General features: G+C 35.6%; 3 protein-coding genes across 5 annotated transcripts in view; 1 reads left to right on the top strand and 2 right to left on the bottom strand.

Annotated features, from left to right (window-relative positions):
* arhgef6 (Rac/Cdc42 guanine nucleotide exchange factor (GEF) 6) overlaps window positions 1-2712 on the top strand; it is a 38196-nt gene extending 35484 nt beyond the window's left edge. For both annotated transcript variants that reach the window (XM_055178738.2, XM_055178737.2), the window contains 2 exons: window positions 662-716; window positions 810-2712. In XM_055178738.2, coding sequence (XP_055034713.2) covers window positions 662-716; window positions 810-935 — 181 coding nt within the window. In that variant the 3' untranslated portion in view covers window positions 936-2712. The remainder of the gene's footprint in view (window positions 1-661; window positions 717-809) is intronic.
* Window positions 2713-6113: 3401 nt separating this feature from the next.
* cd40lg (CD40 ligand) lies at window positions 6114-8659 on the bottom strand. Of its 2 annotated transcripts, none has more exons than XM_055178746.2 (4): window positions 8375-8659; window positions 7188-7212; window positions 7015-7092; window positions 6114-6902 (listed from the first exon to the last, which is right to left on the bottom strand). In XM_055178746.2, exons 1-4 carry the CDS (start codon window positions 8549-8551, stop codon window positions 6532-6534), a joined length of 651 nt encoding a protein of 216 aa, XP_055034721.2. In that variant the 5' UTR covers window positions 8552-8659; the 3' UTR covers window positions 6114-6531. The 2 variants fall into 2 exon arrangements, with proteins under 2 accessions (XP_055034721.2, XP_055034720.2); XM_055178745.2 differs by having other exon boundaries at window positions 7015-7095; window positions 8375-8658.
* Window positions 8660-14528: 5869 nt separating this feature from the next.
* tmtops3a (teleost multiple tissue opsin 3a) lies at window positions 14529-21214 on the bottom strand. The gene is made up of 4 exons (XM_055178656.2): window positions 20715-21214; window positions 18372-18700; window positions 15276-15509; window positions 14529-14862 (listed from the first exon to the last, which is right to left on the bottom strand). Exons 1-4 carry the CDS (start codon window positions 21082-21084, stop codon window positions 14668-14670), a joined length of 1128 nt encoding a protein of 375 aa, XP_055034631.2. The 5' UTR covers window positions 21085-21214; the 3' UTR covers window positions 14529-14667.
* Window positions 21215-22422: the final 1208 nt, after the last annotated feature.

Raw genomic sequence — 22422 nt, 5'->3', positions numbered from 1 at the left:
GAAGTAACTGGTCCATGTGCTTGGTCACTCAAAATCAAACTTTATTAAAATTCTGTATGTGTGCTTAAACTGTTCTCAAAATGTGTTGCGGAGGATGAGAACATCAGGCATGGACGCATAATTTTCCTAATTTTTCTTCATTATTATTATACATGAATATTCAGTAAATATTTTTTCTGTCATCTAAAGTAGTCTAGCAAAACATCCATTTATTTTTTTTCTTAATATTTTTGTGTTCATTTGATTAAATTACAACATAACGCATGTTCAAACACAGCCGGACACATTGCGGTAATGAGAATTTCAGCAGAAAATGAGATAAAATTTACAATTATAAATTCTTATGTTGAAATCACACATTGTGCAAGGTAGAACACAGTATTGTGTTAATTCTGATGCTTTTTAATGTTACTATATTACACATTTTAAAGCTAAAATCATTAGTGCCGTGGTGTTTCAATGGTTTCGTGAGAATCACCCACGCGCGAATAGCCGCCTCTACCGCGGCTGGTGTAAACGCAGCATTAGGAGGATAAAGATGTAATATCAACTTCAGAAGATCTAGCATCTATTTAGTTTTCAATGTATGAGTAGCATTTGTGCAAAGATATTATTTTGAATACAGCCAAAAAGCCTTTTTTTTATGTTTTTGTTTTTGCAGAAGTCTTGTTGATGCAGTTTATGCTCTAAAAGATGAAGTCCATGAATTAAAAAAGGTACAGTTGGATATTTATATCTTTATGATTACCTGGACTATAATAGGCATTATGGTAAGGTACTCTTCTGATGGTGTGCGCTTGTAAATTTAGGAGAGTAAATGGATAAAGCAAAGTCTGGAAGAAGAACAGAAGTCCCGTAAAGAGTTGGAACGGGTGGTCAGGAAGTTGCTTAAGCTGAAGAATGACTCTTCCTGGGAAGAAGCAGCAGCCCACTAAAAACACTGTGGACATTCGGTGGTTTTTGCCATTTATGTGTTTTTTGTGTCTGTCTGTGTGTCCTGTATCGTGTTTTTCAAAGCGGTCTACACTGAACGTCATTTTTGGAAAATCACCAAATCTGGGATTTTCTGCAATTGCGCAAAAATTTTTAGGACAGAGATGCGAATTGCAACCCTGTGAACCCTTATTTGTGCCGCAGAATTTCATTTTTCCCCTCTGCGGAAAATTATCACTGTGCTGTTTCCTTACGCTCCTGTGATGTGCTCGGTACAAGAGAAGATGCAGCATTCCGGAAAAAAGCTTGGAACACCTCAGGAAACTGATGGATTTCTCTCCTAAACTGCTCTTTTTTTTATTTCTCTTCCGGTTAACCGGCCGTCATTCAACTCATGCACCGTCTGCACAAAAGAAAATAGGTCATCGTGGAGCAAATGAACAAATATCTGCCTCATTTTATGACTGTTACTGATTTCAGTCATGGATTTAATCTATGTCATCTACTAAATCGGAAAAGTCAGTGATGTTTTGCTCATAAACAGCATATCAACTCATGCCGCTATTGTACAAATGAGATTATTCTGTGGATCACATAGAAGTGATGGAGGTGTTGGACTTCATGGTCATTGCAAATGTTTGTGGGTCTAGGTGCACTGCAAAGCTCCAGTGATGACAAGTATTACACAAATACATCTTTCCCATTTCTGCTTTTATAATGTGAAATCGTTCTGATTCTCGAGGATCTTTTACATTTTGAGATATAAAGATGGCCTAGTTTAAATTTTACAGTTTTTTTCATCTACATGCTTGTAATCCACCATTGGACTGTAGGTTTAGATTGAATGTTTTTAAAAAGTGTGCTACGCAAACGATCCCTCGCATCAGCATTGCTTGTACAGTATTTCTAAAACAGCCATTATATTACATAATCGTGCTTTGATAATCATTCTCATACTAGTCTAAAGCTATCAGGGATATAGTTGTCAAGTTTATAATACTATACTAATACGATACATCATATAATGTCTGTATATCATATATACTTGCATACAGTATAAATATGTATATATCATAGATACTATGACAACCATAGAACATTTTTAAGTAAAAAAACTACACTCAGAAAAAGGTACAAGAAGGTACAAAAGTTGTTTTTTGTGCCTAAAAGGTGCATATTGGTTTCTCAAAGTTACACATCAGTACCTTAGAGGTGCATGCTGGTACCTCAAAGGTACATATCTGTTCAAAAATGGTACATATTCGGACCCAGTGACAACTTTTGTACCTTTTTTCTGAGAGTTTAAGAAATGTCAGCCTCTTTTTACCGAGGTATTTCATACGTATCTTGAACCAAAAAAAGAAATTTATTGCAGATTTGGTTCTTAAAGGACATCTCTGTTGAAAACACAACTATAGGCACTGATATTTATTCCTCCCTATACATAATAGGCTCATAGTAAATATAAATGCAGTCAAATCCCATTTTTAGATTTTATAAGCAAACAGTAGCCACCGGAGGTGTAGTGTGATCTAAGTATGTACTCATTTTCACTGTGGCACAGTCATGTGTGGCATGTCTTGCTTTGTTCTTGAATTCTTGCCACAATTCATAACAGTCATGTTCAGTAAATGAGTAATTACAAGGGTGATTACACAAATAACATCATGTTAGTAGGTGCTGAACCCCTTCATCTATTCATTACGACACTGTAATACATATGCTGTAGTCATGCAGCTGTTTCCCAGTAACTTACTGTAGATTTAAATGTATGTTATTTCCAGGCAACAATTTGTTCAAAGTTAAATGAACATTAAACATTAACAAGTCTTTGTCTTTACAGAATAAAAACACCCTCGTGCAAAGTATGAAGGCTTTGCATTAGAGCCCGACCGATAAAGGATTTTGAAGGACGATACTGATACAAATGTTTGTTTGTTTTAAAATACGATATTCCGATATATCGGCCGGGGTTTTTTTCAGAAACGCGCAATAAAACATTAACAGATTTCCCTACCATTAGTTATTTATGAATTTTAACTAAAATAATATGATAATGCATTTCAAAAAGAAACTTGTTTCTTTTATTGTCACAACAGATCAGAGGAACATCAAAATATATTAAAGTTCTGATAAATAAAATGTATAAAAATACAAACTTAAGATATGAAACGTTAAGGCCTTTGAACAAAAACACAAAAACGACAACAACCAAATCAAAGTTACCAGTTTTAAAAGACTTATATATATACTTATATATAACTTTGAAAAGGACTGGAGACAAATTCTGTTAAGTTCTAATAAATAACAACAGCAAAATATAAATTGCTGATCACTTGACTCAGGCAGCTGCTAGACACCTAAATCTGGACCCCACCAGCAGCTACTGGTTCAGAGCGCTCTGTCAAAAACACCAACAATGAGGAAATCTAATGAAGGCTGTTTCGTCAGTTTTTTTTTTTATATTTATTTATCGGCCATTATGAATGCCGATACCGATAGTTTGGAAAATGCCTAATATCGGCCGATATATCGGTCGGGCTCTACTTTGCATGAGTTTAATGTTCATTTAACTTTGAACAAACATAAATAAAATAAATTTAAATCTACAGTAAGTTACTGTCAAACAGCTTCCAGTAATACTGTAATTTCTACAGATATTTTGTACACTGCAGTGTAACATGTATGTGACTAATGCGTTTTATCGCTGTGAATTGGAGGAACATAAGCAGTGCATTTAAAGAGCCATATGAGAAGAGTTTGGTGGGGATTATTTCCTTTTCAAACCCACCACCAGTGCTTAATTTTGGAGCATTGCTGGTGAAAAAGCAGCGATTCGATGCAATAGATGACTGTTGTTATACTTACTGTGTGTTCATAGCCGGTTCCTCTCTTGGAAGGAGTTGGTTATACTGTATAATCGAATTAGGCAATAAGGTGTGCGCTAAAGTGCACGATATAATGCTGTTACTGTGTTTAAATCTGTTTGTGTATGTGTGTGTGTCTATTGGTTTTTCGAATTGTTTTACAACAATTAACCTTGCATGCCATGTATTAGCCTTAAATATTGTTTCAAAGTGTTAACTCCAATAGATTGTATTGTTATTGTTATTTTGGAAACTCCTGCGTTTTAAAATCTGCCTTATAGTGTGAATATAACCATGTGTTCTTCCTGATGGTCTGTGTATTTGCGTGTGTTATGTGGGATGCGATGGTTGAAATGATCAGTGGCTTGTGTGATGAATATGCACAATGCTAGTGCCACATGGAAACGTGCAGTTCGCTCGACGTGACTGCTGATCTCAACAAAATCCACTGTGTTCAAATGTCATGAATGTGTCAGGAAAAGAACTGAATACCTGATATCTGTAGCACTTTCAGGAGATCAAAAACGATGGGTCAAGAACATTCATGTCTGGTTGCTCTTTTAAAGTGTCGGCAAGCAGAGCTGATCTATGCAATATGAATGCTTATATATCATTTGTTTTTCTAATGCTTGTGTTTTTATTTTGCCCTCATTTCAATAAGGAATTGTTATAATAATAAAATAACATGATAAGATACTGTTTGCTTACTTGTATTTGTGCCAAAATACTTTTAAAATATGCAACCCAACGTGTTTCTGTGTTCCATTGTTGGGTCAAATATAAACATTTTTAAGGATAATTTAACCCTGCAGCTGTATTTGTCCCTTCTTGACCCAACGCTTTTTTTTTGGAGCGTGAAGAAGATCATTTCCAATACAGTTTGTGTTACTCATCCTGGATCGGAGTTAAAATAAGGAAATTCCATGAAACTTGGAGGTCGCAATGTGTTAATGACATCAACTTTGTGGTAGTCGAGGAAGGACAGACAAACGGATGGCAGGTGTGGAGTGAGCGTAGCAAGCTGTAAACTTCCTGTAAGCAGAGGCACTAGCGGGGCTCTGAAATGAACACGAATTTGTCACTTCAAACTCAGTGTTTCCATGGAGGAGGATCGAGGCACTGCAGAAGTTGGTTCATGATAACGTACGGTATTAAACGTAAGGTAAAAACAGAACTTGTAGGCTTGGACTACTTTCTCTTTAAGCCCGTCCTACACACTCATTCCACATGCATTCACGTTTTTTTCTAAACCGTGTGGTTAGGACTTTTTTAAACCTTTACACATACGTAGCAATGTTATGTATTAGGCGTAACTGGACCGGTGGAGACAGTGGGGGTAAAGGTATCAGAAAGCCTAACAGGAGATTGTGGGAATTGTGTGGTAGTAAGATTTAAAAACACGTTTAAATAGGGATTTTATTTTTTGGTGACACTATTAGAATTTATTTCAATTCAATTAAATAATATGTTTATAATTAACATGTATTATAATTAAATCTGCACCTGTTTTATAAAAAAAAAATTAATGAGATTTTTCACATTTTCATCTCTTAAATGGCCTTAAACACAGTTGTGTTAAAACAACACATTTTGTGTCTAATTAAAGACAACATGTGTTTTCTTCAACTAGACACATCTCTGTGTTATCTATGGGAACAACACATTTTGTGTTGTTTTAACACATTTTTTGTTGTTTATTTATTTGAACACAAAATCAACACATAATGTGTTAAAATAAGACATAATGTGTGAAATAGCATAACACAAAAAATTAACACATCCTTTCTAAGAGTGTACACTGTCAGAAAAAGTGGCCAAAATATGTATCCCAGCTGTCACTTTAAAAAAAGTATAGCTTTGCACCTAAAGCAACCTCAGAGGTATACTGTAAAAATACTTTGCTGCCTTAAAATTGTTTTGTTGAATCAACTCAGATTTACAAGTCATTTCAACTTACTATTATTTATCTTGACTAGAGATAAGTTGTTATAAATACAGGTGAGTTGATATAATTTATAAAATTAAGTTGACTTTTCTCAACTATATTTTATAAGTTGTGACAACTCATCTCTGTTGATATGACTTATACATTTGAGTTGATTTAACAAAAAAAATTTAAGGCAGCAAAGTATTTTTTACAGTGTACATATTGGTCCTATTTTGACAAGTATAGTTTATATAGCAGGACTTAAGTATATGTGTTATCACTATCAATTTAAGTACAATGTATATAGTTTTTGCTTTGTTGGATCAGGCGTTCAGTTTAGTTCAATTAGTTGCACTATGTATCAACTTAAAAAAAATCAAGTATAATTTTGTCAGTATCGCTGAATAAATATGGATAATACTTTATTATTATTTCAAAAAATAGCAAACAGTAAAAAAGGAATCTTATAAAAGCAATAAATAATTTAGTACAAACACTAGCATTTATAGGATGAAGACATTCATAGTATTCTTATCAGGTTGTATTTTAAAACTAATGATATAATTGAGCCATGAAATTCTGGATAATTCCTAAAATATTTCCATTTCCATAGAGAATTCCTCGCCTAGATTGTGATGATGACATATAAATAATAAGAGAGTGATGCATGCAATGTCTTCAGTTTAATGTCTTTTTCATGTCATGTTCAATATCCGCCATGATAGTGTCTCTGTGATCCAGTCAGTCACCTGATGATCTCATTTTGTCAGTTCTCCCTTTGACCGTTCAGTCATTCAAAAAAGTTCATTCCTGTATTTTAAATAATCCAAAACTGCATGAGCTCTTGTTCAGCAGAGATGTGTTTGTTACTTTAACATAGAGCTGTTGTCCTTCCTCAAGACGAAACACTCCTGACAGAGAGGCAGTACATAAATCTTCATTGCTTGGATTCAAGCTGCAATAAGATTTAAGTATCTCCTCGTCTTTTTCCGTGGGTTTTTTCTTCCATATACCCTGCTTCGATGAACTGATAGATTTTCTGGAGAACGTGATGTGGGAATAGATAAAGTAGAGTCCAGGATGTTGAATAATCAATGTGTCCCCTGTACTGCGAACAGCATTCAGCAGTGAATGTTCTTCATCCCAAACAAGTTGTTGGTTTGGAAATCTGCCATCTAGAAGGATGATCAAAGAAATAGAAAATGTATGTTTTGTATTTTTACCTCATTTTACTTCACATTATAAAAATAGTTGTCATTTTTCTTCATCTGAAGTGTTTTGTCTTACCTTTAGGTAGTCGTTCTTTCAGACGATACATGTGTGCTGCTGGCCTTTTGTAATGTGATGCTTCAGCTATCATAGCTGCTGCTGGAAAGCAACACAACGACATTAAATTGTACAATATGCAAAATAGTATAAAGTAAGGCTACTGTATAGAGAGGGACCATCAAAATACAAACCTTGTTGTGGACTTGTTGATGTAGCCTGTGGAATAAAAAACAAGCACATTAATAATAATTCACTTTACATCCTGGTGGGTAATTTTCACATTTTATGATTCAGATGTAAGTTTTGAATACTACTAGGACATAACTAATCCACAGTTATACATTGTCTCTAACTAATATGAAATCAATCTGGTTGATTCTATAAAATACTGAACCAATACTGAAACAAATGTATGGGTTGAGAGATGGCTAGATGTGGCTCAGTGGTTTGATTTTAAAATGTATGAACATGAGTTGATTTTTGCTTGAGCCTTTACATTTTTTTCTATTTTATTCTTTATTTGTATGTCTATTTTATTCTATTCTATTCTATTCTATTCAGAATTTGTAAATATTTTCTTGAATATTTTTGTGTTATTATTAATTATTATCATATGTGGTGGTAAAAACCAGTAGCATCTTTTGTCCCATGAGACTGCAGAATTTGTAGAGTAATTTGGTTTTAACTTCCTCTTGTGCAATAATGTTGGTTTTCGATACTTTTGTTTCTTTGATGCTCAACGTGGTGCATTGTGCATCTAACCACCCAGGAAACTGAGAACAGGCCTTCATAGGCCTTTAAGTATAAGTGCTGTTCTTTTGAGAAACTACAAATGTAAAAAATTTTAAGCTTTTTTGCTGTTATTGTTATTTGTATTTGTCTATATGACCTACATTTCCTAATTATATATAGTATACAGTAAAAATTATGTCATTTAAAAATTCTTTTATGTTACTTTAACTTAACAAATTAAGTTAAACAATTTCAACTTGTTTTTATAATTTATGTAAACATGTATGGCAAGTCAAAACTTAAGGTTGAATTGACTTGTAAAACTTCATGCTGTATTTTTTACAAGGTATGTATGTTTTAAAGACACTGCACATCTGTACGAAACATGAGTTTAACATGAGATAGAAAATTTAAAAACTTAAAAATCGTTAAACTAAAGCGACACCTGACATAATTTACATATACATCAATTATTATTTAGTTTTTAATATGCCATAAAGTATACTTAATAGTTAAAAATAATGATACAATTACAATGTAAATTTTTTTTTTAAATGTACACATAATTTTTTTCAGGTCTTCTATATACAAGTTGGAGTAAATAAATATTAAAGTTAAGATCCACCAAGAAAAGAAGATTTCTTACCACATTGAGTTTTTGGAAGAGGTAAAGAAAACCTCCGAAGGTCAGCATCATGAGAAGTAGTAGCATCACAGATAAAAACTTGACTAAAGGTGTGTTGCTTGGCAGTGGAGGTCTGCTGTATCCTGCCCGTGGAGGCACCGGCGGAGGATTGTAGCTTGTGTGAAAGGTGTTTATCATGATGGAGATAAGAAGGGTTGATGCGAGAAGGGACGTGCACTCCAGAGAAACCCATGCAGTTCTGAAGAGCTGCTCTCACCAGCAATAGAGCTCATTTGAGCACAACTTCCTGAAAGATGTCAACTTTTTAGATGGGCGAGACTGACGTTTAGTGTTTACGCAATTGTGTCTAAATAAACATGCATCCTGTGCTAAGACCTGATCAAGAAGGCACTCGTTTTTTAAAGGTTTCTTAAGCATAAAGGTCATTGTATTTCCATGCTCGTATTCTGTTCACTACCTTTGATATGTGTGTAAGTCATTTATTGTAGTTAATTGTACAATGGTCCCAAAATGCATTAAATGCCTCATAAGTTGATTTTTTTTTCAATTATGTGACAAATTTCTATGTAAGATTGTATAGTTGTATCTAATCATGTTTGTTGAATGCAGCTAAGCTATTTTTACTATTATCACAATTACATTTAACTAGTGTAATTTGGCTTTATATATATTACATTGATCCAATCCAAAACCGTTTTCTTAAATATGTAATTAAAAAAATTAAATACCTTTTTAAAACATATTGTTTATTTGAGTATAAGTAAAAAGGGTTTAACAAATAAATTGTAATGTATATGTTTACAAACATTTATTAAATATAAGCCATGGTGTAAATGAACAATAAAACAGCATTAAATCAAATTACAATGCATTTCTATGATACACTCACCTAAAGGATTATTAGGAACACCATACTAATACTGTGTTTGGCCCCCTTTCGCCTTAAGAACTGCCTTAATTCTACGTGGCATTGATTCAACAAGGTGCTGAAAGCATTCTTTAGAAATATTTGCCCATATTGATAGGATAGCATCTTGCAGTTGATGGAGATTTGTGGGATGCACATCCAGGGCACGAAGCTGAATGTCTCACAGAAATCGAGACTCATCAGACCAGGCAACATTTTTCCAGTCTTCAACTGTTCAATTTTGGTGAGCTTGTGCAAATTGTAGCCTCTTTTTCCTATTTGTAGTGGAGATAAGTGGTACCCGGTGGGGTCTTCTGCTGTTGTAGCCCATCCGCCTCAAGGTTGTGCGTGTTGTGGCTTCACAAATGCTTTGCTTCATACCTCGGTTGTAACAAATGGCTATTTCAGTCAATGTTGCTCTTCTATCTTGAATCAGTCGGCCCATTCTCCTCTGACCTCTAGCATCAACAAAGCATTTTTGCCCACAGGACTGCCGCATACTGGATGTTTTTTGCTTTTCACACCATTATTTGTAAACCCTAGAAATGATTGTGCGTGAAAATCCCAGTAACTGAGCAGATTGTGAAATACTCAGACTTAAATCACCTTTTTTTCCCATTCTGACATTCCGTTTGAAGTTCAGGAGATTGTCTTGACCAGGACCACACCCCTAAATGCATTGAAGCAACTGCCATGTGATTGGTTAATTAGATAATTACCTTAATGAGAAATTGAACAGGTGTTCCTAATAATCCTTAAGGTGAGTGTATATGATATTGTATATTAATATTAGCCTACAAAAATAAGGCTAACATAAAGAGGAACAATAACAAAGGGTTAATAATACCAACAGGAAGGGTTTAGTGCAATTAAACCATGTTGCAACCTGTTAAAAACAGAAGAATGCATGAGAACATCAATGCGTTTTTGTACAGTGGTCCCACAAATACATTGAATTTGCAAAATACCAAACCTTGTGACATCTCCAAAAAGAATGTAGCTTTTAACATTTGTCTGCTTTTGTTGCTATTTTACCAACACTAGCCAGCTTTAAGTTCACAAAGTTGGCCTTTGATAGTAACCGTATAGTTTATCAACTATGAGCATATGACTTTTGCATTGTAATTTACAACCCAATGCATTTGTCTGCATAAAATTTTGGTAACTGGCACAAGTTGTCTGAAACATTGTGTTGAGAATGAGTCTAAACCACAGGAAACTGTCTACATGCAAACATCTACACTATATTTATAACCTTTGTTTAAAAAAATCTGACCACATATCAGGTGTAAAAAAAGGTTCAGTCTAAACACGAGATACACACATGAAACTTCTTGTTTTGAGGGTGTGACTTCTCTTATAGATTATCATTGCTGATAAGTTTCCACTTTACCACATCTATAAAAAAATCCTCAACAATGTATCAAATGCATACTCATTTATGGTATTGGCCTACATTCAGCTTCCAATTTCTGCCCTCATTTTAACCACTCAGTGGCAGTGGTCTTCTCGTAAACACATCTGGTCTGTCATTCTCTGACGTAAACTGCTGTTGCTGTATGTAAATGAGAATGAGCATAGATGCACGCCAGTACTAGTTCGGTTTCTTGTTAGTGCTTGGACCTTCAATAACATAATAACTTTTATTAAAATCATATACGTTTATTTGTTAAAGTATACAGTATGTGTGCGTGTGTGTGTGTGTGTGTGTTAGGTGTGGTCTGATGTCTGCTCCAGAAACTGCTGATAAACTAGTCTCGAGAAACTCTGGCAAAGGAAAAAACAACAGGTTTCATATGAACTAAGAAGCCTAACCTCATTTCCACCCCCACTCTAATTTATATTCAGTCCCTCTCAGAACTCAGATTTTCCAAAGTCATCAGTTTACTTTCAAACATGCATTTGTTACAATCTTCACGCACAGGTTTCACCAAAGACACAACAAGATTCTGGTGAGCGACCTTTGACCTTTATGAACAGAAAGAGCTGCAAATCACACCATGTGTTTTCGACTCAGTTTGCATGCATCAGTATATGTGTGTTTGTGTGGGTGTGTGGATGCACTTTTACATTTAGCAGTTGTATAATGAAATCTATGTAGTAATCATGTGAAATGTGCTGTGATTTTGCAATTGAAGAGTTTCGTTGCGAAACGAGATAACTCAGTTTTTAATATTTTTGTCAAAACATGTTTATTGTTATTTTATCATGTTATTATTTTGTTTTATGGTGCTACTTAGCTGTATTTTTTAAGTTATGAAGGCTTAAATCAAAACAAACCAACTGCAGTTGAATTGATATTAATTGGAATGCACAACCAAAAAAGAGATTTCTGAAAATTGTAAAAAGTCGTTTTGCAACAAAACTCTTCAATTATTGTTCTTTATGTGGCATAAAGATTTTTATCACAAACGAAATCTACACAGGCCAAAATAATTTTTCTTTTGCAAATCCTAAATTTACATTTAAATGAACCTTAAAATGTATAAAAATTAAGATGTTTTTTTTTCAATTTACAAATATTGCAAGTACAATGTTATTTCTTAACCGAGTCATTTAAACCCAGCTATTAAGTAATCAAAACTGAGTAATCCATCATGTTTTTTTGTAGATATTATGCGGTGTCATACTGTACTAGCATAATATTACAGCTTCTTTCCTTTAAAGTGAGGGCTAGAGGACAGGGAAGTATGACTGACTGCATGTGACTCACAGAGGCTGAAGCGTGTGGTATATTTCTGTGTACTTATGTGCGTGCGTGTGTGTGTGTGCGTATGTGTGGAATCAGCTAAATGAGAATGGCAAATGTTACAGTTCACACCTTTTGGAAAATTATGCAGGATTTTAGTCAGGGGATTGTTGCTGGAACAATGATGTGAAACATGCTAAAATAAAAAAATGCATTACTCCATATGTTATAACAACACTAAACATAACAATATTAAAACAAGAAACTCTTATAGTCTTCTAACAAGTGAAAAACATTACAAAAAAATCCAGATATACAAATTCCCACTTCTGACATACAAATACAAACTCCAGCTTGAAATCTAAAATTGGATGCAGCATAATTCACAACACAACATTACTCACACAGGAGATTAAATAACACAGAATGAACAAAGAGTAAAGAAAAACATTAACATCTTACAAAGCAGCATGTGGAAAAACTTTCCAAAGTTCTGATATGATGGCACCGGCATCATTGTTAACTCACTGCTAATACTACTGAATGACATGGGCAGTGGCTCCTACTCTTGGCAACAAATGTTATTACAATATGGGTCTGTGTCTATTCAGCACAGTCTAGCTGCTACATTACATGTGTGATGGCAAAATGAGTCGGAATGAAATTTTCAAAAATAAGTTATTTATATTTTGGCATTCTCTATTAAAACAAAATGTTAAAACAATGTATGAGACAGAGCTACACCTGTTTGAAGTTGATAGAGTAAACAAATTCAATTTTGAAAAAAAATCTAAGATTTCAAAAGCAAAATCACTGCATTCATACCTTAAAATCATTGGTAAAACTAATAGATTTGGCACACACAAAGTCAAAAACAACATCTATAGGAAAATATATTTTTTTCTCATTTTTCTTTCCTTTATTGTTTGATGTAAGATCTACTGTAAAGCAAGGATCTAATATAATGTTACACATCAGATATTTTTCCCAACAGTTAACCAAACTGGGGAAAACCCCGCTGTGCGCCGGTGCAAAATACGAATGATACATGCGTCACTGACAAAGTCAATTGCGCTGGGTGCAAGATAGTGCCCTATATGTTATGTCTTAAAGGAAAACACCACCGTTTTCAACATTTTACTATGTTCTTACCTCAACTTAGACACATTAATACACACCTATCTTTTTCCAATGCGTGCACTTAATCTTTGTACGGCACGTCGTAAATGTGTTAGCATTTAGCCTAACCCCATTCACGCCTTAGGATCCAAACAGGGATGAATTTGGAAGCTACCAAACACTTCCATGTTTTCCCTATTTAAAGACTGTTACATGAGTAGTTACACAAGTAAGTGGTGGCACAAAATAAAACAGGGCGATTTTTTATTGTATGGCGGAAGAATACTCCCCCTCTCGCTCAAACTTCCGTCAATATTACTGCGCCCGAGGTAATTCGTCTTAGTTGAGGTAAGCCAAAGCCCCCAAACCCTTTCAGCGGTGAGGGTGGACGCAGCGATGTCCTCTGCTGACGTCAGGTCATGTGAGAGGCAGATCAACCTAACCGCTCCTGGCGTGCGCCTGGTACATCTGTCATAATAATAGCAACCTGCCATGGAACTTATTGATTTGCGCCCAAGATCCGCCCACAAAGTCACTTGCGCTTTGCGCTTCGCACTTGCGTTTCAGATCGTTAAAATAGGGCCCATACTGTATCTGTGTTTTGTCAAAATAGATATATTTTTTAAAAACTGTAATTCTGTGTATCTTTGTATACATCTGTGTACATGCTTTGGATCTGTCAATCAGCGCCAAGAAGATTGTTTTCATTGTTTATCGCTCTTAATAAATCTTTTAACATCAATCAGATCCCGAACTTTATCTCTCTTAATAACTTCGTTAACATCAATAAAGTCTTGCAGATTTAAAACCGAAACCAAATTGTAGGATGCGCATGTAGATGGGCACGCATCTTTGTAAGCATTTAGGATGGTATAGACCTCTCAGAAAACGTACAAATAAAGATCATTTTAGATGTTTAATGACTATTTAGAGCATTGGGATCGCTAGATGAGGGCTTAATGTACTTATTTTTATGAAAACCTCCATTTCAACCAATTGACCGTTTCATCGGGCGCACGTGCGGTGACGCAATAAGTGTCTGGTCCGAACTTTACTTCCGGTTTCTGTTTGTTTAATGGTCTGACCATAGACTGTAAAAAAGATGGACGACGCCCTTTCGCTCTCTTCCATTGGTGAAAAGTGAAGCCGTCAGTGTCCCGATACGGCACTGACATCTTGGATCATGAGTCTGCGCAGTAGCGATTTCGGGACCAGTCCAGGGCAGTAGTGATGACCACGTGATGACCACGAAAGCCGCGTGTTTATGTTGCTACTGCTGAAACCGTCTATACTTTCTTTTGGCTGTAGCTCAAAATTATACTGCGCGCATTCTGACTCATTTTGCCAGCACAGGTCACATATCTTCATTCAAAATTTCCTCAACATACAATAGGCAATTGTATGCAACAAGTGTACTGTAAAATAGTAATTGCATGTTCACAAAATGTAAACATACTACAAAAATGAAATAAATAATACACTTAAATGTAATTCTGATTAAGAACTGTGGTTTCTGCGTGGACATTTTTTTATGTTAATACATTGCATATTTGACAGTATGACCGTTTTTAATGGGGGTCATGGAGTGTAGTGTACTACTAAGGACAAAGTGTGCTGCTCCTTCATCTGAATCCCTCTGAAGCTGTGTTTCCATAAGTGCCCATCACAGGGCTGAGGTGCATTTGGATCGTCTTTACTGCTCTGATGAGGATTCTGGTTTTGAATAGATGCTGCTTCTTCACACTTCAAAAATGCTATGAAACACCTGTAGAACTGATGGGTACATTGAGTAAGGCTTTTTATAATGCTTTTCATTTCACATTTGTACAGAGATTTGCGACCCTTTCTGTGAAAACCAAGCTAAAATAATTTTTGTAATTTACTGTTAAAAAACAGCAAAAAAATCATCCTACATAATGCAAAGAACATTCTGTAAAAAATATTTATATTGTGACTGTGTAAGGCCATGTCAAAAATTGTAATCTCATATTAGATTGAGACTTTAGCCTGGATTTCTCAGACAGGGTCACATTTGTGATGACTCTTTAATACAATTCTTGACTAAATAAATCATTAAATCTGAAAATGTGATCACAGTGGTTTTAATAGTTTTTTTATTATGAAACATGGCACTGGAGGTAAAAATCAATATTTTTTACACCCAATTTCTCTGTGTGATTCCTCACCTGATTGTTGAAAAGCACATAGATGACAGGGTTGATAACAGTGCTACTCTTGGCCAGGACGGAGGGCACCACACTTGCTATGGGAGTGATCAGTCCCCTCCTGCCAAAGGTGGCCAGCAGTGCCACTACCCCATAAGGCATCCAGCAAAACAGGTAACAGGATACCATGGCGATTACCATAAGAAAGATGTGGTTCTCACGCCGCTGTGCGGTCAACAGGTTGATTTTAGTTACCTAAAGAACAAGAAGTAAAGAAAGAATTAAGTTAAACGATTTAAACTTGTTTTTCTAAGTTATGTCAATTTATCACAAATAACTTATATAAGTTGGTTGAATTGACATGGATAATTAAGGGCCAGATTTACTAACAGCTTGCACCAGTGCAAACCATCATAAAGACACTGAAAAGGTGTGGTCTAATTATTTTTGCGACTGACCTTATTGTATATGCATAGGAGTTTCCCTTTCAGATGCAAAATTTATGGGAGTAGAGTGTTTAAATGATTTACGCAATGCGATTTACTAATGTTTGTGCATGTGATATTACTGGTATTTGCGCCATTATTTAAGCATGTCTTAAATCATTTTGCACTTGAAATGGCTGAAATTGTAGCTGATAGTAGAGGCATCAGAGCACGTGTGGTACAAGGCAGATGATTTTTTTAACATTGATTAATTTATTTGGAATGCCAAAGGAACATTTTATTCAAAAATATTGTTTGCCAAGACATTATTTTTGATTTGCTAGAAGAAAAAAGAGGAGTAACAAGGAAAAGTCACACAATACCAAGTGTTTCAATATTGTAAACCTTCATTTTTTGCCCTCCAGTTCTTTATGTCTTCGTTGGGATGTGCGTGGTGCTGAACTCAAGCGCATTACAGGTGTTTGTATCACCCGCAACTGTGTTTTCAAAATATGTGTTTGTTGCGTCATGTGAACAATGTCCATCACATGTTTTCTCAAAATAAGTGCCTACTGCACACCATTTATGATAAAAGAGACACTCACGTTCACAAAATACACGCAAGACACTCCTTTAACAGTAAACTCTGATTACGCATGAGATTATGTGAGTATCTGGCAAACACAAGCATCTCTCTTATCATAAACCCTTTAGACACGTCTGCAGCAGGCACTCATTTTGACAAGACACGTAATGCACATAGGATCACTCGACGCGTAGAACACATATTTTAAAAAAACAAACCACACACATGACGGGCTACATACATGTTGTGACGAACTTCGCAATGTACGCCCTCAAAAAAAGAAGTCACCGGCTGCCACTGGGCTGCAGATATTGTTCAACAATCTAAATAAAGAGTTTGCTGCAAAGTTGGTTTATACTAGATACTAGTTTGGTTCTGGTCTAGCCATGATGTTAACCAGCAACAGTTAGAATTGTCATCAGGGGTAAGGTCTATCTATCTAATAATTTGTAACATAAAGGGGCTTAGAATAAATTAGCTTGCTATGTGTGCAAGCTGTCAATGAAATCTCCATTTCATGATTCTATTGTCTGCTACCTGTTAATATTCCCAATGTTCTTCCCATTATGAAGTATTCTGCACATCAGACACGGAGTGTGAACTTCCAATCAGCAGTGATGGCAGATGAGAGCGGATCTGACCAAACACAACATCATTTCAACATCACTTGTCTCTTTCTTTCTTTCTTTCTTTTCTTTTTTTCTTTCTTTCCTTCTTTCTGTGTACATGACTCTTTCTTCTGTGGAATACAAAAGAAGATATTTTGAGAAATGCCTTGGTGGTTTTGTGTCCATACAATGGAAATCAATGGAGCAAATGTTGTTTGGTTACCACTGTTCTTATCTGTGTTCAGCAAAAAGACAGGTTTGAAATAAGGAAAACATTTTTGGGTAAACTCCTTAAAAAGCTAAAAGAACGAAAACACCAAGATATAAACATTTTATTGCTGCTAAATTATTTTAATTTCTACGTTTCCATTCTATAATCCAAGATACTGCAAATAATTTACATAAAATTATAATAAAAAGCGACACATTCAAATATGAAATAAAATCACTGGTATTGAGGATGTAGTTAATTGCATATCCATAGCCAGCTTTTACTCTTTATATTTCACCTTCAGACTTCTGACATAATGGGTTCAATTTCATGTTTCCAAAAAAAATCCTGAGAGCTCCATTCAGCTATGGCAGGCCCACTCAGACGTGTAATGCCAGCGGCTCTTTTCATTTGTCGTATACACAAAGCTGCTTGTAGACCGAATCTTGGAGGAAATAAATTTGTTACCTAACAGCTTGTCACCAATAGTAACAGGCTCCACATTCTAAAAATACCATCAATGGTGATTCATTCACAGAAACGCATCAGGCACCAGTGGCTCACATCTTACAACCCACTGGAAAACTGATTACATATTCATTCACACAGCGATATGTTTATGAAATTCACTTTATGCATGGAGGAGTCACTAATATAGGAGACTTACTTTTTATTCTGAACACTGTTTAACCTAATGCATCAAAATTTTAGTTTTTTGTTCAGCTGGACAAATCGATATCAAGTGAACAAAAACAGAAAGTTAAATACTGTTGGATCTGCTGCAGATGAAAACATGGGGTTGAAATGTTAATTGGAAACTGGCTGATACTGATCACTGGAGATATGGAAATAAACTCCCTGGGGTTAGAAAATGGTACTTTAATTTTAAACAACCATTCATGTTCTGTAAAGGTATTTATTAAATGTTTCATTAGCAATTCCTTTGATATCTGCATGGGAAGTTGTCTGTGGCTTTCCTGTAGGTTTTGTAAAATCATGGAGAAATGAATCAGATTAACTGGTATTAGGGACATCACATATCCAATGAAACCTAAAATAAATACAAATAAAATCTTTATTTTTATCATTAAATTGTACAATTATTGTAGATTTTTTTATTTTGTGTGCAATGCTGTAACAGAAATATTCCTTTATGCTGTTGAAGGTTGACATATTATCCCAAAAATGTAAAAACTGCTCAAACAGTGTCTGTCAGTATCAATTTAGCTTGGTTTATTAAAAACATTAAAATGTATGAATGATTTTGCAAGCTAAATTGAATCTCACCCCTCTAATAATAAGCAGGATTTTGCCATAGCAGAAGATCATGAGCATCAGAGGCAGAAGCAGACAGAAGATGAACAGGCACACCACATATGACACGCTGCTGGTCGAGCGAAGCTGCCACTGTACCGAGCATGAAGTTCCGGCTCCTTCCGGACCGTAGCTACTCCATCCGAGGAACGGTGGCACGGTCCATATCAGTGAATAGAGCCATGTTCCGGCCACACAAATCCAGGCCCTGCGGAAATCAGACGAGTCTGCCTTGGAAGGACGCAGTAGGGCAGCGTAACGTTCATATGACAGGATAGACAGAGACATCAGAGACACAATTCCTGTTTGGGATACAGAAAATAAGTATGGGAAAATTGGTCACTGAGGTGGCAAGTTAGTAATAAAGGCATACTAAATGCTTTTCATAAAAAGCTTGTCCTACTGCCCACTACTTGCTGCTAGGATGTCACAGCCAGGTGCAATTTCTCAGGCCCCTTAAGATTTCTGTGGTATGTATGTAAAAAATGCTTAGAAATGTGTCAAGCTATTCTGTCAACAGATGCTCATTTTCAGTCACGCAGGTGAAAAATAACAATAAACCCAAATTTTAGACTTTAACAACGGAGCCTAGATTAAACAGTATACTGTACTGTACATGTTATTCCCAAACTGTTATAGTGCTGAATGATTCTGTCAACAACTTTTCTATTTCTGTGCCTGTCTGGCAACCTGAAACCCCTGCAAAACATCAGTGAACATTTCAGACACCCAAAATCAGACATGCATAGCAGAGAATCAGCCGTGTGTAAATGGTTGTGTTCACAGACTCAATAGGTTCACTATAGGGCAGTTTTAAAGGGGACATTTCAAGACTTTTTAAGATGTCAAATAAATCGTTGGTGTCTCCAGAGTACGTATGTGAAGTTTAAGCTCAAAATACCATATAAATAATTTATTATAGCATGTTAAAATTGCCACTTTGTAGGTATGAGCAAAAATGTGCAGTTTTTGTGTGTGTCCTTTTAAATGCAAATGAGCTGATCTCTGCACTAAATGGCAGTGCTGTGGTTGGATTATCCCCTTCTGACATCACAAGGGGAGCCAATTTCAATTGCCTATTTTTTCACATGCTTGCAGAGAATGGTTTACCAAAATTAAATTACTGGGTTGTTCTTTTTCACATTTTCTAGGTTGATAGAAGCACTGGGGACCCAATTATAGAACTTAAACATGGAAAATGTCAGATTTTCATGATATGTCCCCTTTAAGAAGAAGGAAGAGGTGGAAGTAAAACATGACATTGTACCTGTATATGTACAAGTTATTTACATCGTCATCATAGCTCATAGACTTGATGCAAAGGTACAGATAACAGAACTACAACACATTGTTTAGAGATGTTTAGTGATTAAAAACGTTTTGCATGAATAGATTTAATGGTAAAAAATGTTGATGGGTTTGTGGTTTTATAACACTCCCACTAGAGTAATAAATAGTATTAAATGAGCTCTTCGTTCAAATGTCAGATCACTGGGAAAAGACTGTCATTGTGTTGACTTCTTAGGTAACTCTTAAATTAGCTAAAAGTAGGCTAGGTGTGAAGTTGGCTTGTGTCTATTTTGAGCATATGTAAAAGACTTCTATCTGTGAATTTAGCAGTGAATGTTTCGGAAATATTTTTAAGAAATGCAAATGACAACACTGCTGATGATCATTCGATTGTGGTTTGGAAAACCTCAACCTCAATAATGGAAATCAATGTTGATGAAATGTTGTCTAAGCTTTATTTAATAAGAACTGAAGGTCAGTCAAAAATATGGTTCACCGCCAACACATGATACAAAAAATATGAGCTTAAAATTTTACTATGTTGAATATGTGTCAAACTTTTGTGATTTACATAACACTAAAAAAAAAGATTTCAAGCTATTGATTTTGAATGAATATGTGGGCGTTACATGGAATAACAATATGAACACGAACATAAAAATGAATCAGTGGTTTAGCATTGATACAGTAAAATAATGCTTGTTAATAGTATCATTATTATTAAAACATCTCTTGTTGTCAGACAAATAACAAGGAATTACATTTTATCAAAGTATATAAACAGTCTACAAATTCAAGTTTGCTTTAGCAAATATTGACTTTTTATATGCACTCTACACTAAATGAGTAGACAAGGACAATAACCGCCAAAATGTTTTATATTATTTTAAATAATGTTTTCCATACAACTAAATCAACTGTATACGCTATAGTTAGTGCACATAACAAAGAAAGTTGAGCTAATAAGTGTGAGATGACAATTGAAACCTGTTACGCGGGCATCTTTGCCAACTGATGCAAACTCACCAAAAAGCGAATTGGCAAATCCGTACCACTCGCATCCGTGCTGTCCCAATAGCCATTTCCCATAGAGACTGGAGGCGAAACTGAAGGGAGTCCCCAGTAAACATACCAGTACATCACTCACGCTGATGTTAAGCAGTATCAGATTGATAGGCGTCCACAGTGAGCGAAATCTCACGAAGATTAGTAAAACAAAGAGATTGTTTAGGCATCCAAAGACCAGAATGAATCCCAGACAAACGGCTATCACCGTGTGTGCGGTCCTGCTCAGGACAGGAGCTGTATCGTGGGGCGTTAACGGGTCTACTGAACTGACATAAGCACTTTGAGTGTCTCTGCTGCTAATGTTCTGACTCGAAACGTAGACGACCATAGCAGCGTGGTTTCAGTGCACTTGTATGAGGTGTAAACAATGACTTTACTGCAGGTCTGGACAGCTCTCGTCTCTCTCTCTCTTCCTCACTGACACTGACGCGCGGAATTCTCCCGCCATAAAATCCTCAGCGGCCCGTGTGTCTGCGTGAAAGCATAACCACCCTCATCACATTTCATCTCATTTATTCACTGACTTTTAAAGTTATTATTAAGTAGCATATTGCTTAAAACAAATATAAACTGTAATAATTTAAATACCACTTCACTCTTTAAAGAGTTGTTTCAGCCCATCCGTAACGTAAAAATAGATTTAAATACAGAAAAAAGTCAATACTCCCTGCTGGAAAACCAGCAAGACCAGCATATGTTGTGTTTTGCTGGTGCGCCAGCAGTACCAAACCAGCAGGGACCAGCATGGAAATTATGCTGGTCTACTAGTTTTTTTCTGTAATAGGCTATTTGCTTTCCCTTCTTAAAAGCTAAAACCAGTCTAAGCTGGTTGGCTGGTTTTGCTGCTGTACCGGGCTGATTTAGATGGGTTTTGAACACTTTTTAGCTGCTGGAAGATCTGCCCTAGCCCTACCAGCTTAAACCAGCTTGACCAGGCTGGAAGCTTGGCCGGCTTGCTAAATTAGTTGGCTGGTCTCTCAGTGTAAAGTATTACGTTGTCACCATCACCATCACAGAAATTCTATTGGTTTCATTGGGAATTTTATTGGTTCTAATGGAATATGGCCCAAAACACACTACAATGTATTGGTCTTTGTTGGTCTCTAATGCTATTGGTTCTATGTATTGGTTCTAATGGAATATGGCCCAAAACACACTACATTGTAGTGGTTTTAATGGTAAAAGCTAATGGTTCCTATTGGTATTTTAATGGAAACCATTAGAATTTTTTGTAATGGGATTATTGTTTTTTTTTTCAGCAGGACTGTGTTCTATCATGTGATATGGTTGAGTAAAATATGGACAAACCCAACCTTTGGTTTAAATTAAACTATAAAATGACCAAAGTTAACCCAACCATTAAAACAGCCTTGCATTTTAAAGTATGACATATCAGCTGTTCACCATTTACAGCCAATCCTTTATGTAGTGTGTTTTGGGTAGTATTCCAATAGGATTTTATGGTGTTCATTGGTTCCCTACCGGCAGAACCCAATATATTATCATATTGGTTTTAATGAATGTATGGGTGAATGTGAGGCAACTTGTAAAGCGCTTTGGATGGCCATAGGTCTGTTAAAAGCGCTATATAAATGCAGTCCATTTACCATTTACCATTTAATTCAAATCTATAAAAAAAAATGCATTAGAATATCTGCAATGGTTT

Source organism: Misgurnus anguillicaudatus, chromosome 16 (genome assembly GCF_027580225.2).
Source record: "Misgurnus anguillicaudatus chromosome 16, ASM2758022v2, whole genome shotgun sequence".
In the NCBI taxonomy this organism is placed as follows: domain Eukaryota; kingdom Metazoa; phylum Chordata; class Actinopteri; order Cypriniformes; family Cobitidae; genus Misgurnus; species Misgurnus anguillicaudatus.
Note: the sequence above shows the minus strand (reverse complement) of the source record. Positions and strands in the feature narration are given on the sequence as shown.